Here is a 15,976-nt window from a genome sequence, read left to right as displayed (position 1 = left end):
AAGGCTGAAGTCTCTTATCTGACCACTTGAATGAAGAAAACTCAAGTGGTCAATAAAATGTTTTGGGGTTTGTGTGTGTGTGTGTGTGTGTGTGTGTGTGTGTGTGTGTGTGTGTGTGTGTGTGTGTGTGTGTGTGTGTGTGTGTGTGTGTGTGTGTGTGTGTGTGTTCATCTTTCCTTCGTGAAATGTCTGGACACGATCCACACATTGAAGCATCTTAATGTGGGTTGCAGCATTAGTCTTGCGGTCCTTATGTGATGTTTTGAGATGTCTTGTTAGGTCTTTAATATCTAGAAGCTTTCACAATTGACACATTTAACCACTGGCGTCCCAATCTTGGGCCTGTTATTATAGGCGGATAGCTAATGGGGATTAACCAGTGGTTAACTGTTCCATTAGGACAAATATTAGATGAAACACCTTTTCCCCTGTACAGTTTTTACAAGGCCTCTCTAGTTAAAGGGCATATAGTACATCATCATCCTCTCCCTCCCTCTTCTGGCTCAGTGTCAGCAGTGGAGTCAAGGACCGCCTGTCCTCCCCTCTCACTGAACTGTTAGAACATGTTCACAACCCTAATTAACTTACTGTCTTATCCGTTGCTGTCTAAGTGTGTGTGTGAGACAAAGAGGGAAGCCACACCAGTCCTCATGCAGGGTGGGTTCACTACCACCAGTTAGATCGTAGTTAATGGCTGGTAAAATGATGCCCAGTTTTCACATAACCAAAAGTGCAGGAAGTATATCATCCTATGATGGCTGGAGCAATTGATCTGCATTTGCACACAGCCATTGACCATTACCATGTGAACGGAACAGCGAAGCCCGTTTTTCACTTTCCCCCGAATGTCAGCTGTTTATTAGCGTTTTTGTGTTCGTTGGCTCCCGGGTTGTGCGTGCAACAAGCGCCGGTGTTAACACATCCTTGAAACAAGAGGACCATCCGTCAAACAAGCGGACCATGACGCACTTTGGGTGCTCATATCCCCTGACGGGTATGGTCTAGTAGTGGACATTTTGAAATTAATCTCATGTGAAAACGGGCACTGATCTTTTGTGTTCGAAATTTAACGACAAGCATTTTTCCGGCATGTACTGGCGGAATTACATTTTCCTCGTAGTGAAAACGCATACCGTAAATTTTGCCGGATAGCGTCATGGCGTTGAGCATTGATTTCAGCCAGAGAGAGACCGTCAGTCCATCACTTTGGATAGAGCCAGCATGCTTAGATTAATGCAGTGCTTAACTCATTAAGACCGGAAAAGCATCTGTCATTATAGATTTTAACCACTTTAAACCATTATTTTATACTTTGGCTATTAAAAAATAGCAGATCTACAAGGTCATAGCACGGCACTGTGTGCCGCACTATGAGCTTGTACATCTGCTATTTTTTTTTAATCTTGAAAATGTGCGCAAATCTTTGAATACATATTTTTTGTGCGAGTGGAGGAACGTGAGCTATGGGGAGTCAACCAGGTGAATGAAATCAACATTCATTTATATTCATAAAGGTCTAGCTACGTCATCACGCAGTATTTTTTTAAGTTTGCGTTTACAGGGGTAATAGAAAATAGACTTTTAGGGACTTTTGACATAATACACAAAAATTGATTTCTTTAAAAGTTTTTGGCATCAAATGATATATATATATATATATATATATATATATATATATATATATATATATATATATATATATATATATATATATATATATATATATATATCCTCATTATGAATGTGGGTATGCTCTAAAAGTCTGAAAAACATATTTTTTATTTCACCACGTCTTTAAAGCTTCGTTTATAGGGAGAAGGTGAGTGTGAGAGAGAAAAGAGAAAGGCAGGCACACTGAATGAAGGGGCTGCGTGCACACACAGCTGTCTTGTATGATTTAATGTGTCTGTAAAAAAATTTAAAAGCGAGGGATGTTGACATTTCGAGATATGTCGTCTTGGACATGACATTTTAGGCTACGAACAGAACTAACTGCTCCATCTGTTAACCCTGCGTCCCCGTGATAATGAATGATTGAGAGGGGAAAAAAATAGAAAAACGCTTGCTTATCCTCTGTCGATGGATTAAAGTTACAGTTTACATTGTGTGCTTACAGTCACCTCTTGCGCGAGTATAAAGTACTATACCGTTAGAAAATAAGGCGAAATTTTAAATGGTCGCTTATCAGGCAATACCAGCAATCACTTTTGCTGCCAAGGAGGGCATGTGAAAACGGTGTCTCCCATTGCCATTCCAGCAAGTTATTATGCTAATTGTTAGCTTAAGTCGGTTGTGGTAAATGTTGACATTTAACAGCCTCCATCAGGATGATCAACCAACACGTTTTGTTTACTTTCCTCGTTGTGAGTGTTCATCTATTCCCGTTTGCCAATACCAACTTCATGTGTATTGTACTGTATTGCACACATGCGCAAGTTGCTCCCACTTTAATTTAAAATGATGTGGGTCGTGTTAAGAGGGTATCTCATCTGGCGTAGTGTCTCGACAAGGCATACCGACGCATCTGTTGAAATGTGGGTTGATATCGCCCTGTTATGTAATGTGTGTGTATATCACTCCCCTGTAATGTATTGCAAGCCGTCTATGTCAGTGGGGGGGGTGGGGGTGGGTGGTTATTAGTGTCTTTTGAGACAAGAGAAAGCTGTGTGCCCTGCACCTTATTACTGTACAAGCAGATAGCACACACACAACCTTGGCCTGACAAACCGTTATGAGATCTTGTGTGTGTGTGTGTGTGTGTGTGTGTGTGTGTGTGTGTGTGTGTGTGTGTGTGTGTGTGTGTGTGTGTGTGTGGTTGTGTGTGTGTGTAGCGACCAGGGGTTAAGGGAAGGCTTTTCATGTATCGGAGCTCAAACTACGCCAATGAAAACAGAGCCCATACTGGAGCCAGGCAGCTGTCTAAAAATACAGACAGAGACACAACAAAGTGGATGACTAAATCACCAAGCCTTATAAACGCATTAAATCGTTGCTGTCAGGCAGAAAACTTCTATGTCCGAAACTGTTACTTTTCAGGAAATATAAAAAAAAAGGGGAAAGTACAGTTGCAACTCAGGTCCGTTTTACTAAGAATAGAGGGTTTACGTCAGTGGTTCTCAACCAGTGGTACGGGGACCACCAGTGGTCCTTGAGGGGGTTCCAGGTGGTCCCCAGCTAAATGGAGAGTTGGTAACCAAATGGACCCTTATAGATCTTTAACTCTTGAGAGTGTAAAATGAAACCAAATGGACCCTAACCATTTTATGCTCTCAAGTTAAATTATTGTTATACATCGGCATTACTTAATTACATTTTTTTTATTTTGATCAACTTTTGCCTGTTGTCTCCTATGGTACCAACATCAATACAGCATGGAATTGTGGACAAAATCATATCCAACGATAACAAAATATTCAAAGTCTTGGGTCTGAGAGTCTAAATCTCATCAAATGGTGCTCTGTGGCTCAAATGCCAAATAAATAATGGACCTTGATATGAAATAAGGTTGAAAACCACTGGTTTACGTGGCTACGGTAGCTACCACTGTGCAGCTATGTACTCACAGCTCCCTCGAAGGCGTTGTCGTAGATGTTGTCAGTGCTACACTGAGAGCAGGTGAACGTAAACCTCTCGCAGTCTTTGTAGCGTTCCTCATCCGTCAGCTGGGCCGGAGCTCCCAGCTCCTTCTCGCTCTCCTCTTCCCTCTGGTGCTGCTGCTGGGCCCGGAAATGGCTGGGGTCCAAACCTAGGGGTGGACGGTGGCGGTAGTAAATATACTACAAAACACACTCATGGAGATGCTGCACCTGCCTCACATGCTACATAATCATCATAGGGCTAAACTTGGACCATGGGCAGATAGTCTGGGGGAAATGTTGTACCAAGCGATTTAGCGTATTTTGCTGGCCGTATGCACTCTTGCAGGTCGTTCCAGGGTCTACGGGGGGCCTAGCAGCATAGACTTCTGACAACACCAGAGGTTCTCAAACTTTTTCATGTCAAGGACCCCCAAAGGAATTCATGTTTTCGTCAGCGGACCCCCGTAAGAAAATACTTTGTGCCAGAGACCTCAATATAAGATTTGTGTTGTTAAAAGGTTTAAATAATATCCAAAATGTTTCACTTAAAAAAATAAATAGAAGATCTACAAGCACACAATATGTTGCATCGCGACGCGTTGTGAGCTTGTAGATCGGTAATAGCCAACTAATTTTGCTGGGGACTCCCAGCCAGGTCCCCCTTCAAGGAGCCCTAGGGGGTCCCCCGGACCGCACTTTGAGAACCACTGCTCTAGTATAGGGGGGCCTAGCAGCCTAGACTTCCGACTAGACTACGGAAAGGCGGCTGAGGGTCCTGCCTGTGGATCTTGGAGCACAGCACACAGAGGCTCATCGGGGGTTAAAAGATGGAGGAAATGTCTGCTAGGGTTATGTAGTCATTTTCTTTTGATGCCAGGACCTTGAGGAGGTTTTATGGGGTTTGCCCACTCAAGGCGTTGGTGTCATGATATGGCTGGCTTTGTGGGCTATTCAGGGTGGGGAAACAAAATACAGCTGCCAAACCACCCTGAGCCTCTAACGTAATCAGCAGTAGTCACTCACTCACAGTCACGTCAATGACCCCACATTACTGACATCTTATCACAAGATACGATGTCAGTAATAAGGCTTATTTATACCTCATCATGAGACTCTTTCAACAAGCGTCCCTGGACAAAAATGACACGTTTCAAACTGGAAAAAGTACGCTTTTTTTTTCTCTGCATGCTACCATTTCATTGTATAGGCTCAAAGCATGAATTACACATAACGTATAAGTCTGTCTAAGGCCATCAGCACCATGTTAAGTGTACTAAAAGTACAGATTGTACCAAAAACACAGAGGGAGACAACTGCACTGCACACTCTCCTTTAAAACGATAGTTTAAAAGATTATTTATCGTTAAGTCCCATTACACAAGTATAAGAGTATAATTTTGTTTGGAAAGGGAGATGATATACAGTAACTACAAATTGACGTTATTTAGAACTTCTAATTGGCGGTCTCTGAACCATTTTCTCACATCTCGTGCACGTCCAGATTGTCCGAACTAGTTCGGAAAAAAACGGTCTACTCTGAACCGGATGTTTTTACTGACGTAGGAAGGAGCATGTCTTGGCCTTCAGTCCTCTGGGCCTATATGACTTACCCAGCCATGTGGCTATGAGCACGGCGTCAATGCCCTCGATGGGGTCACAGATGCGGGACACCACAGGGTGCACCTGCTGGGCCAGGTAGTACTGGGTGTCCAGGCTGAGGCCTTCCTGCTTCTGGAGCTGCTCCAGGGCATAGGCCCTCTGACTGGCTGACAGCGTGGAGCCATCCTGGATGGGGAGAGAGAGGGAGAGAGAGAGAGAGAGAGAGAGAGAGGGAGAGATTGATTGATTTGATTGGTATTTCGTGAGGTCACAAAGAAAGAGCACAATAGATAGCACTACCCGACATAAAGTCAAGTATAATCACCGAGGATAAAAACACAATAAAGCCCATGGGCTTATTTCCATTGTGGTCTGAGAGACAGACAGACAGACAGAGAGCGAGAGCAAGAGACGGATAGAGAGACAGACAGAGAAACACAGACAGACAGACAGAGAGCGAGAGCAAGAGACGGATAGAGAGACAGACAGAGAAACAGAGAGCAGGGTGGAGGTGTGGGTATTAGGTTGTAGTTTGTTTGTCCTTAGGGTAGGGCTGCACAATGTATTGTGTATCATCATCTCTTAAGTGCAGATACCAGACTAAAATATTTTTTGTGAATATTGAATTTAGAAGACAGTGTTTCCCCTATATGCAAGTACCAGTGGCCTCCACAAGTACCAGTGGCCTCCACACTATTATTGTTTTTAAGTTTGACTGTTTGTTTTAAGACGGCTCCATCTTATGTCTTTATAAACTAAAGTTATATTATTTTGCGGTAGACCTACGGACGATTCATGTCTTGTTACACAGAGAGAGTGGAGGAGAGGACGCAACTTCAGTGAGGTGAAAGTCTCACGAATAAATTCCAAATCAACTGCAAGTTGGTTTTGGCAATAAATGTTATGTGAATATTCTACGTTTACAACGGAAGTCTATCCGTCGCCTCGGGCTCCGTCTATTTCCAGAAATCTGTACCGCTTCATATTAAGGTCAATTCACTTTGCGCTTACCGGATCATCTCAACATATTATATCAAGTTACAACAGGCATCGGGCAGATGTCAACATTGAAGAAAAAAACAACGTTGATCAGGAGGATTATCATTTGCTGAAGACAAAAAAGTCCTACAACTTTACTCCATTACATAGACTGCTGACCGCATCTCCTCCCAAAAGAACAGATTTGCAAGTCATCATCGCGTTGGAAATGCAAGGTGTGTGGATACCTTGTAGATTTGTTGCGCATGGAGTATAAATTAAGCTTAACATTACAACGAACATAATTATTTGATTGGAATATGCAAGGAAACATTTGCCTGCCCACGTGACTTCGCGACAACAGTCAATCTAAAAGACACCTAACTTCCTATTTTGAGGACAAAGAACATTTCTGCCAACAGCAAGAGTGCTTCTGGCTACAGTATATTATGACCCTGGTGCAAAAAAAAGAAAAAATATATACAAACCTTTTTTTTTTCATGTGATTTTATCATCACAATGGCTTCGGCTCAAACACGCAAATGTATTCATTCACGCACAGTCCATTCATATTGTATTGTACATTCATACTGTATGCATGTACACACACACACCTGGCAGATGATGTAGGAGACAGTGTCTCCAGCTTTGACCTTTCGTCCTCCCTGGGAGTTGATCCACAGAGCCACGTGCACGTGAGGCAGACTCTTCTTATCAGGGTAGTCCTGAGGATCTTTAGTCAGAGCCTGGAAAAAGGAGGGATGGTATGAATGTGTGTTCCATGATGACACCAGTATGAAGGCCACTAGGCCAGTATGTACTTTTGATACTAGCCCTATAATTGTTCATTGGTGATGTGTCTAGACAAATCATTTTTAAGGGTGGCTTGTTGGCTGCTGTTTTCAGGGCCTGTGGGAAGCAACCTGATATAAGAAATGCGTTTGTAGAAGATCTGAGGCCATGCAATTTGAAACGTTTCTGAAAAAACCTGAAGAATACCAAGGCAGCGGGAGTAGTATTTCAGATGTTGTATACGTTTTTATGGTTGATTTGATAATAGCAGTTCTATTTGAATTTGTTTTAAGTAGTGGACACACCCAAAACACAGGTAGGTTTGTTAGCCCGCCAACAGCGGCAAACAAGGCCCAAGCGTTACGAATGCTTTTGGCAATCTTGCAAGCGAAGAAAGAGCGCCTTGAATTTCTCAGTTCTAAATTATAAATTCGCTTCATCTAAAGTCTCTTTATAGATGACAAAATGAACAAGTGAATGCAAGTGAATGGATGCACAGAAAGAATACAGACAGTCCTGCCCAAACACAAACATAATCAGCCGTCTGCTCACCTTGTTTATCTCGTACTGGTTCAGTGGTATGTCTCCGCTTGCAACCTTCTCTCCCACTTCCACCAGATGTCTCTGGATGTTCTCCACAATGGCATCTCGGTTCTGGTCCGACAAGATCTGACCTATGACGTAACTGATGCACAGAGAGGAACAACATTACACGACAACAAATACATTCCTATACAACTACCTTACATGCAGACAAATTAAAATATTGGAGCACCAGAGCAATTTTTCAGGACATTAATTGAAATACATACATTCAGATGGTTCTGAAAGTGAAAGGAGCTGCCAGCCCTATGAAGTGGATACAATTAATCCTGACCTTTGACTTCTGTTCACTGATACCGACACAGAATCTTCTACTGTTGTTCAATAACCACTCTCATGCTCCACCCGTGTTCTCATTGACTTAAACACTGCCCAGGGCAGTGACTATTACCCCCTATCATTGCAGTAATAGGACATATAGCTCCATAGCACTGTTCCTTTATAGTTCACTCAGTGACACACTTCAGCTGGTTTTGTGTGGCGGAAGGGTGGAACAGTCTCAATACCGCCACAGGCCTGTTGGTGTTTACCACTTAAAACCTTTATTCTTAGAGAAACTGAGCACTTTTTTTAAACACCTAATCTCGTCACCAGAAATAGCCGACGCAATGAAACACTTTTTGAGCTTGTAGATTTGCTATTTTCTGGTGAATGTTCCCACCAGAATAGGCATGGTGGTGTTCAACTGGAGATATCTAACTCTGCTCCAACTGCTCTCTTCAAATCAAACCCCTGAAAACTCCCCTCCAATTAAATCTCTAACTTTAATCCAATAAGCCAGTGGTTCTCAAACTTTAACATTTCAAGGATCCCCATAACTCTCAGAGTTACAGACCAGTAAGGGTCCATTTAGAACCCCCTCAAGGAACCCAGAGGGTCCATGGACACCACTTTGAGAACCCCTGCCATAAACTAACTTTCAAACTCCGCTTCCTAACACTTCTGGTGGCCGACATACTTGCCACACTCCTTGGCCAGGTCACACCAGTCCCTGCGCACGATGTCCAGGCCTTTCAGCTCTTGCTTGGTGCTGTACGTGCCGTCGCCTTGCTGCTCCACCACCAGGGCGGCGTACTTCTTCTTCTTCAACAGCAGCAGGGACTTGAAGACACCGTCGATGTCGATCTCCAGCAGTTTGTACAGCTTGTTGACCTCTGCCTTCACCTGGACCCGGCAGAACACGTGTTAAAATGGTTAGTAGCGTGCACACACTCTACAACTGATGCTAATCATGTTGAGCACATAAACAGCTGTACATCTGTGAAGCAGTAGTAAGTAAGCCTTGCTGAGTCTCCATGTTTCTGTAGCGTGAGGCAGCTTGATGTACAAGTACATCCCCCAGCCATGATGTACAAATATTCCTGGACATGACGCTTGTATGTCGCAGGGTCTTACCCCCAATCCAACCCTTGATGCTGAGTGCCAAGCCGGGAGGAATTGGGTTCCATTTTTCATAGTCTTTGGTATGACCCGGCCAGGGAATAGAACCCCGACCTCCTAATCTCACGGCGGACATTCTAACCACAAGGTGACTGAGCTGGTGAAGCAGTAAGTCGTACTTATCCATTTTGTCAACTTTTGGTCAGTTTATTTTGTTGAATTGCATATTCTCAATATTGTAAAAGCAACTTGAGCTGCATTCTACAAATGAAATGTGCTTTTCATATCAAGTGTATGTTTACAGCATGGCCGAATGGCCAGGTCGTCTTGGACCCGCGAATGTCACGAACGGACTTGCTGATCGATGTTAAACTGGGCAAAATTTGGAGCATTCAAAAGTGAGTTGCAGGCCCCGCTTTGTTTTTTTTCATTTTACAGTTTGGCTTAGCACCAAGGATGTACGTAATTTTTTCTTTGAAACTGGGCAACGTGACCACATATAAAAATAAATGAATGCGAGTTCAAACTTCAGTGCATCAGTGTTTTTATAGATATAAAGGTCACTGTGAATAAAGTGGCCGTTCAAATGTTGGCCATGCTTTTAAAGTAAAGTGGGTTGGGATACATCCCAGTCTTATTATCTTGTCTGGCAGCCAAGATGACATCCAGGTAAGATAATAATAATAAACCTGTTGTTTTTTGGAGTAGTCAATTATTTTTACCCTTTTCTTTCAATGTAGTCCTTATGCCAATTAATCCACCCCACACATTTCTGTAACCAGCTCAGAGGCCTTTTAGTAAGAGTGTTTGCCCTGGGAGTGGGAGGTCGGAGTTCAATCCCAAACAAGAAGGACAAAGCCATATTATACAGCCATATTAAACCGTTGAAACGTACCGTCATAACTCTTGCATCTTACTAAACATTACACAAATATATATATATATATATATATATATATATAGATATATATATTAAACTCATTAAATTAAGGTGCCTTTCACCTTACATTTGCGACCGTTGGTCGAAAAAGTGCCTGAAATTTGATCTGTGCAGCCTACAAATAGTTAGAAAATAATTGCTGTGGTGCAACCAAAACGGTATGTCGAGTGAACCAAAACGAGCGCTCCCTGCCATCCAACGTGCCTTCCCCTCCGAGTTGCAGTAGCTCGAGATGCTAATCTAATAGTATGTAGCGCAGCGCCGGAGGAAGCCATTCCCAGTTGGGGGGGGGACATATTTGCACCGGCCCACGAAGTCGCGTGCGCACCCCCATCCTCGCGCGCGATTTTTTTGCGGTTCTGGGCGGATATTTCCGAGTTTTGGGTGGTTATTTGCGGTTATTTCTTATTATAACTCTTAATAAATGTGATTGTGCCGCTCTTCCACCTTCAAGCAGCTCACAGCAGCTCACAGCAGCAGCCAGCAGCCCTCCCTTCCAGGCAGCGGCCGCGGGGTCCTAGTGCCGGCCTCATTTGAGGCTTTTTTTCCCTCCTCTTTTTCCCCGTGGCCTCGCGGCCCAAATACCGGTTCGCGGCCCACGCCGTCCCCCCGTCTCCTACGGCCCTGATGTAGCGTGTAGTTTACTCATTGACACAAAGGACCGGGGCTGAGTGCTGCGTCGCTGACATGCCAGCGATTGATGTGCGATCTCACCACGTGTCAGAAAGTACCTTGTTTCAAGTATCTAAGTTCAGAAAAGATCCGAGCCGGCTGCGGAGAGAAAGATAAACCATCTCTCACTCTCACTGACTGTGAAAGACAAGGAGGCGGATCAGTGCGACTCTGTGCACCGTGTGTGTTCACGAGTGACTGTATGAGCTAGACAGAGATCAAGTCATAGGAAAAGACAGCTGGTGGTATATTTCGGAAAATTCGTTTTGAAACTGTTGTAAATATTCAGAATCGATGTGTAGCCTGTTGACAAATGTATATGACAAGACAAACAATCCTGATCAATGTGCACATTAGAAAAAAGTTTATTTCATGTCCTGAAGAATGAAATTCGCTATGTCTCTGAGACAGTGTTCAAAGGAGTTGAATAATGTTATTTAATACAGCAGTTTTTATTAGAAGCCTAGTAGTTGTAAGTTGTTTATATTTACAGTTAGATATTGGATTGTTTGTGCCTGTAAGAGTGCATGAATGCCACCGTTTTGTCCTCTATTCTTTAGTTATTTTTTCTTGCTTTAGTTTGTGTGAAAAAAGTACTGAATTAAATGCTGAAGAGTTAGTAGCATGTGTCTGTGTCTACTGTAAGCTGGCGACGGTAAATTAGCAAGTGTTGCGCTGAATTCTGTGACTGGAGCTCTTACGCCCGTGTAGAGTATGTGAAGGCTCCCCAGTGGCTTAAAGGACAACCAATGAGGAGAAAGTCATGAAAAAGTCACGACTAGCGCAGCGACTGAATACAGACCAGCTTGCTTCACAAACTGTTAAAAAGACTATAAAAATCACACCCAGTGTGAAGTGGGCGGTGTCTTGCTATTCACTTAAAAAAAAACATAAATGTGTTTTTTTTTAAGTGCATAGTCCTATTTATAGGGCTATGCACATGTGTCATGTTTCCCTAGCCAATCACAGTCCTGAATAGACTGTGATTGGCCAATCACGGTGCAGGGTTAGGGGGGTACACTGGTGGCCAATCACAGCGCAGGATTTGGTGTGCAAATATCCAAACCTCACATATAGGGGCGGTTTCACCGCCCAAAAATGGGACCCAATGCCTCCCTGCTTGGCACTCCACATCACAGGTTGGATTTGGGGTAAGTCCCTGTGACATACTAGCATCATGTCCAGGGGCTGTACTTGTACATCAAGCTGCCTTATGCTACAGAAACAGGAGATGGGGAATACACGACTTCTCTGTACTGTACACAAAACAAGACAAACCCCACGGACAGAGCGTAAACACATGAACACACACACACACACACACACACACACACACCTTGTTGCCGAGCTTGAAGACTTCCTCCAACACTCTGCTGTTGGTGTTGATCATGATGGAGTCAGTGTCACCGTAGATTACCTCCAGGTTCATCTGATTCAACACAGGACGTCAAACATTAGCGGGGGAAAAAAAGAGACATAAAACACCACCATCACCAATGTCAGAAAGAAATGGCTCCATTTTCTCCCCAATTTAGTTATTGTGCTCCCTCTCACTGACATTCCTCTCCACAAGTGAACACTGACAATTGTGTCCTTTTAAGTGCCCAGCCAAGCCAGAGGCCCCGCTGTCATGTTGGGCTCTTCTCGCCTGCGTTTTACCTCTATGCCACCCGCACGCCCTAAAGTTGAAAAGTTGTCAAATTCCTGCAGTGGTTCCCAAACGGTGTGCAGTGAGACAAGTCCAGGTGTGCCTTAATATTAATTTAGTATAATTTATTGTTTCGAAACCACTGGCGTACTGTATATAACAATTCGTTTTTCAATGACTCACCTTCTGAACCAGGTCCTTGGTGTGCATCAGAATCTGTAGAAGGAGTGGAACATATATGAATATGACCCTGCCAAGACCAACAGGACAGGTTACAAATGTAGACACACAGCCACACTTAACTCTTTGCCTGCCATTAACGCGTCGAATTCCAGCCTGCCAACGACGGGTTTGGGTGAGTTTTTGTTTTCAGTGGGTTTCCACTAGATGGCGCTACCTATCCTATGTTACCTAACCTATGGATGATGCTTTCACTGCCTGATGACAAAGAACCGGAAATGACATCATTTAAAAAAATAAAAGCTTGTTTACTTCCCGTTTATTTCCTGCAGTGAAATGGCCATAACTCTGCTAGATCTCCGTTCCTACTGCTTTACGGCTCATTGAAACGGCCATAGCTCTTGAATGGAGGATCGCGACCCAACTTTTTTTCCCCTCTTACTACAACAACCCTGTGCGTGCAATGAGCCGATGTCCGTGTGGTGGTCACAGAGAATATTCCATGATTTTTCAAAGGTACAGTAAAATCGCTGTTTTTGCTGGCAGCAGTGGCACACTATTACACGATTGATCTGGCAGTCAAAGTACAATGCTTTGGGACGCAAGGGGCCGTGGTCATTTTTCAGCTTTTTACAAATTATGAGAGTACAGAATGTAAGCTTTCAAATGATGTGTCATTTGAAGATTGTTAAGACAGAACAGGCAAATCAGAGAAAACGGCTTCCAAAGATTTCAAACTTTCAGAGCCTGGTACTGGGCGTTAACAATGGTTATTACACGGTATCAATGCTTGATTCTGATTGGTTAATCACCGAATTCAGCGCTCTGTTATTTTTGAATAAAGACAGCTGAACGCCATCTAATCAAAGACTCAGAGCACCTGGCTCCTATCAATGTTGCTTGATTTTGTGCCGTATCCAACATGGCAGCCATGTAAACAAACACATGTTGTCATTTACAGCTAAACATTGTTCTCAAGAATGTTTTTGAAAAAAAATTAAGCGAGAAATAAGACAATGCCGTAATCTAAAATGTGTTCTATTTTATCAACACTTCCCGCTATTTTCCGAGGTAACCGCGTTGCGCTGGACGCACCTGGCATAAATTAATGGAATACTTTCATTACCGTAAGTGATGAAATCGTTCATATTGTTGTTAACTTTGGGTCATTTACTTTATTTATTAAGTAGCCATATAGTAAAACAGGATAATGCGTATATGTGCGTCGGTGGGACTAATCACCCTGAATCTCGTCTGAGTCTAATCAACCTGTTGGGATTATTTCTCAATAATGACCCGCTTCCCAATTGATAGTCCCTTGCTTAATTTATTTAACCCCCAACCACTCCTCTAATCACTCCCTCATTGTCACCTTTCAGTCAGCTGTCAACTCATTACAACACATCATTTTCACAAAATATTACCATACTACTCAATAGCCTAGAGACCAGTGGTTGTCAAACTTTTGTAATTTCAAGGACCCTCAGTTTTGTAGCCTATGCATTAGACCACGGACCCCCATAACTTAGTAACTCTGAGTGTTTAAATCTAACCAAATGGACCGTTACGGGTGTATTTATATTTTATCCACTCTCACAAATATCACTTAAGTGCAAACTTGAAAAAAATAATCAGTGCTACATTTCTTAAAAGTCAATTGCCTTCCCTACCTACCAGTAAGTGCGTCATTACTTGTGTATATGAATGTGTGTATGTGGACCAAGGAAAGGAACAGGGGATAATTGGCTATTAAGAGGACAATCAGAACCATGCTGTGACAGGCCTTTCACCCCAACACACACTCACACGCATGCCTTAATGACTCCTAATGGCCTTTATGAACTAAAGGATAAGTGATGAACAAATAAAATAATTCTGTTCATGTGGTTGTGTGTGTGAGAGAGTGTGTGTGTTGAGAGAGAGAGACTACAGGTATTGGAGCAGAGGGATCCTAACAGGTGGGGGCTTCTCTGTCTGTGTGTGTGTGTGTGTGTGTGTGTGTGTGTGTGTGTGTGTGTGTGTGTGTGTGTGTGTGTGTGTGTGTGTGTGTGTGTGTGTGTGTGTGTGTGTGTGTGTGTGTGTGTGTGTGTGTGTGTGTGTGTGTGTGTGTGTGTGTGTGTGTGTGTGTGAGAGAGAGAGATACGAGGGGGGGTCAGGGTCGCTAATCCGGGGGGAGTCGGTGGGACAGAACGCGGTGTGACCTGTCACCAGCAATCTGCCCCTCAATCAACCACCGACGCATATATACGCAGACAGACACGCGGTGCTCCGCGGGGACAAGGACGTGGCTATTTCAGAGAGTGTGAGGAGAGGGGTGGGGTAGAGGTGGAGTAGGCAGGGGTGTTCCACTCCCTGAAATCGGAGCGGGACTTAAGCATGCTTTATGGGCTGCTACATACCACTGTGCTGCGAGTGGACAGGGGGGGGGGGCTCATTACAGAACAGCCTCTTCCATTAGGAACTACAGTCAAGGTCAAGGTCTCCCTCACACATACACACACACACACACACACACACACACAGTGTCATACGTAGATACACACAGGCATCCACATCCAGGCACGCGCACACAAATCTAGGCCAAACTCGATCTCCATGAGCACTAAATGGTACTTGCTAAACCTTTACGCAGACACAATGACTGCCCTGTCTGCACAGTAAAATCCGGAGTGTTCATTCGACTGAAAAGCGTGAGGAGACTGTCGAGTTACAAATTAAATTAACACTCGGGTCTTACTGTACATTGCTAGTTTATTGGAAGCAGAAGAAAGACGTTGGGAGAGACAGACAAGTTGAGAAGTCAGCTGAAAGTTCTAGCGTGCATTTGAACCTGCAGCTCCTCCTACTCTATCATGCTCTCACACTACAGGTGGAGGACGACCCATGTTTAAAGTGTCAGGCTGAAAGACACCAGAGAGACAACGGTGTCTCAGGACAGGCTGGGTACATGTGGGCCCAGGAAGTAGGGTTGGGTGATATCTGCTCAAATTTGATTCCATGTCCAAGAGATGCTAGGACCGAACTCCCTAAACTAAAACAATGCTATATTTACAGAACGGAGAAAAACAAAGCTGAGTAATCAGCATGAGTAATCTTACAGCAACCAAACCAAACGTCACCCGTTTCTAACACAACCTGACAATGACACAGGAGGGGAAGTCATCCTTCTGTGTCCAAAGAACACAGAGGAGATACAAATATAAAACAATAAAGATACAACGAGGTTCCCGTCCATTGTGGACCGGCCAGAGCATGTTCAAACATGTAATATAAAAACACGCTCCACTGTTCTGTCAAACTCTGGTCGCTCCACTCCGCTGTTCTTTTAAAAAACAAATTCTTTTAAACATTGTGTAAACCAAACCAAACCTTTCAGGCCACGACCCCCCAAAATAATCATATTTGAACTGGGAAGCCCCCACGCTGCCAAGCACATGGCAATTTTGTTTGACTCTGTTCCACAGATTAATAGTGAAAATCGGCTAATTTCACAATGTTTGCCTCTTTCTTATTAATATTTGACAATTTGGCCAATGTGTTATTAAAAAGGTCTTAAAAGCCTTTAAATTGTAACTTTAGAAATGTGCAGGTACCCTGTATACACTT

The 15,976-nt window shown here is 43.5% G+C and overlaps 1 protein-coding gene across 1 annotated transcript in view; it reads right to left on the bottom strand.

The window, feature by feature from the left end:
- pola1 (polymerase (DNA directed), alpha 1) overlaps positions 1–15,976 on the bottom strand; it is an 81,984-nt gene that overhangs the window by 28,863 nt on the left and 37,145 nt on the right. Inside the window, exons 27-33 of the mRNA XM_080418164.1 lie at positions 12,374–12,406; positions 11,879–11,971; positions 8,509–8,714; positions 7,500–7,632; positions 6,770–6,901; positions 5,189–5,363; positions 3,564–3,745 (exon numbers count right to left, since the gene is read on the bottom strand). Coding sequence (XP_080274290.1) covers positions 3,564–3,745; positions 5,189–5,363; positions 6,770–6,901; positions 7,500–7,632; positions 8,509–8,714; positions 11,879–11,971; positions 12,374–12,406 — 954 coding nt within the window. The remainder of the gene's footprint in view (positions 1–3,563; positions 3,746–5,188; positions 5,364–6,769; positions 6,902–7,499; positions 7,633–8,508; positions 8,715–11,878; positions 11,972–12,373; positions 12,407–15,976) is intronic.

Source organism: Gymnoscopelus braueri, assembly GCF_963280865.1.
Source record: "Gymnoscopelus braueri genome assembly, chromosome: 21".
In the NCBI taxonomy this organism is placed as follows: Eukaryota; Metazoa; Chordata; class Actinopteri; order Myctophiformes; family Myctophidae; genus Gymnoscopelus; species Gymnoscopelus braueri.
This window is presented reverse-complemented; position numbering and strand designations above follow the sequence as displayed.